The sequence below is a fragment of the Octopus sinensis genome, linkage group LG6, assembly GCF_006345805.1.
Source record: "Octopus sinensis linkage group LG6, ASM634580v1, whole genome shotgun sequence".
Taxonomy (NCBI): Eukaryota; Metazoa; Mollusca; class Cephalopoda; order Octopoda; family Octopodidae; genus Octopus; species Octopus sinensis.
Window position 1 is genome coordinate 18,885,433 of NC_043002.1, and position 1,020 is coordinate 18,886,452.

General features: G+C 33.9%; 1 protein-coding gene across 1 annotated transcript in view; it reads left to right on the top strand.

Moving 5' to 3' along the window:
* LOC115213129 (trypsin-1-like) overlaps window positions 1-773 on the top strand; it is a 797-nt gene extending 24 nt beyond the window's left edge. The window contains exons 1-3 of the mRNA XM_029782061.2: window positions 1-115; window positions 212-357; window positions 531-773. The exon at window positions 1-115 is cut by the window's left edge and continues 24 nt beyond it. Coding sequence (XP_029637921.1) covers window positions 1-115; window positions 212-357; window positions 531-680 — 411 coding nt within the window. The 3' untranslated portion in view covers window positions 681-773. The remainder of the gene's footprint in view (window positions 116-211; window positions 358-530) is intronic.
* The last annotated feature ends 247 nt before the right edge of the window (window positions 774-1,020 follow it).

The window sequence follows — 1,020 nt, forward strand, 5'->3', positions numbered from 1 at the left end:
TTGATTCTGAAAGACCCGGTTCATGAAGAGAAATGTGTCAAATTTGAAACTATGGCCAGGCTAGGAGAAACATTTAGGGGAAAATGTATTGCAGCTGGATGGGGAAAACTCGCATGTAAGTAACCAAAATAATTTCACTAAATTTTCATGTAATCTCAATGTAATCATCGCTGATAGTTATTAATCATCAATCAATTTCTACTCCTTTCAGTCCAAGGAAATAGCCCAAACGAATTATATAAAGTGGGCCTTCCATATATTTCTCCTGAAGATTGTAGAAAGAGATCTAGGATGGGAATTGCTGAAGGAGTTCTTTGTGCCGGAGATTTCGTAGGAGGTGGAGAGTCTACTTGTCAGGTATATAGCATTGATATTATAGTATACACCTATCGTAATATCTAATTGATATTTTGTTGAATAGTGTTATAATATTTAAAGATTATTTGTGAAATAATCTTTAAATATTATGAACTTTATTCAATTCTATTCATTCCACCAACTTTATTATTATATTATTTGTAATTTTGCAGGGTGACTCTGGAGGTCCACTCTATTGTCCAAACGCAAGCGGTAAAATGGTCTTGGCGGGTGTCACATCCTTTGGACATAAGTGTAATGGAGAAGTCAGTGCTTTCACTGATGTCAGATATTTCCAAAAATGGATCACCAGAAATTGGTAAGATGTACTTTGATAAAGAGGTCTTTTACTGAAGGAACGTCAGCAGAATATTCTCCACAATGTATTAACAAACCAATAAATATATAAAATGATTTATCTGGTTGTCGTTGTTCTGTTACATAAGAGTGTCCGGTTATATCATTATGTGTAGTTTTGTGGTTGATACTTGCGTAGAGTATTTCTTTACGTAAGATTGGAGTTTGTATCTCTTTTCTGTTGCACTTCTATATTACTAGAAAAGGCAGTGAAATATATTTCACCTTATTAACTTAGAGATTATAACAGTAGTTAGTAGAGTAACCTCAGTTACTAGTTCCCAAATGGTTGATATCTTGGTTGTC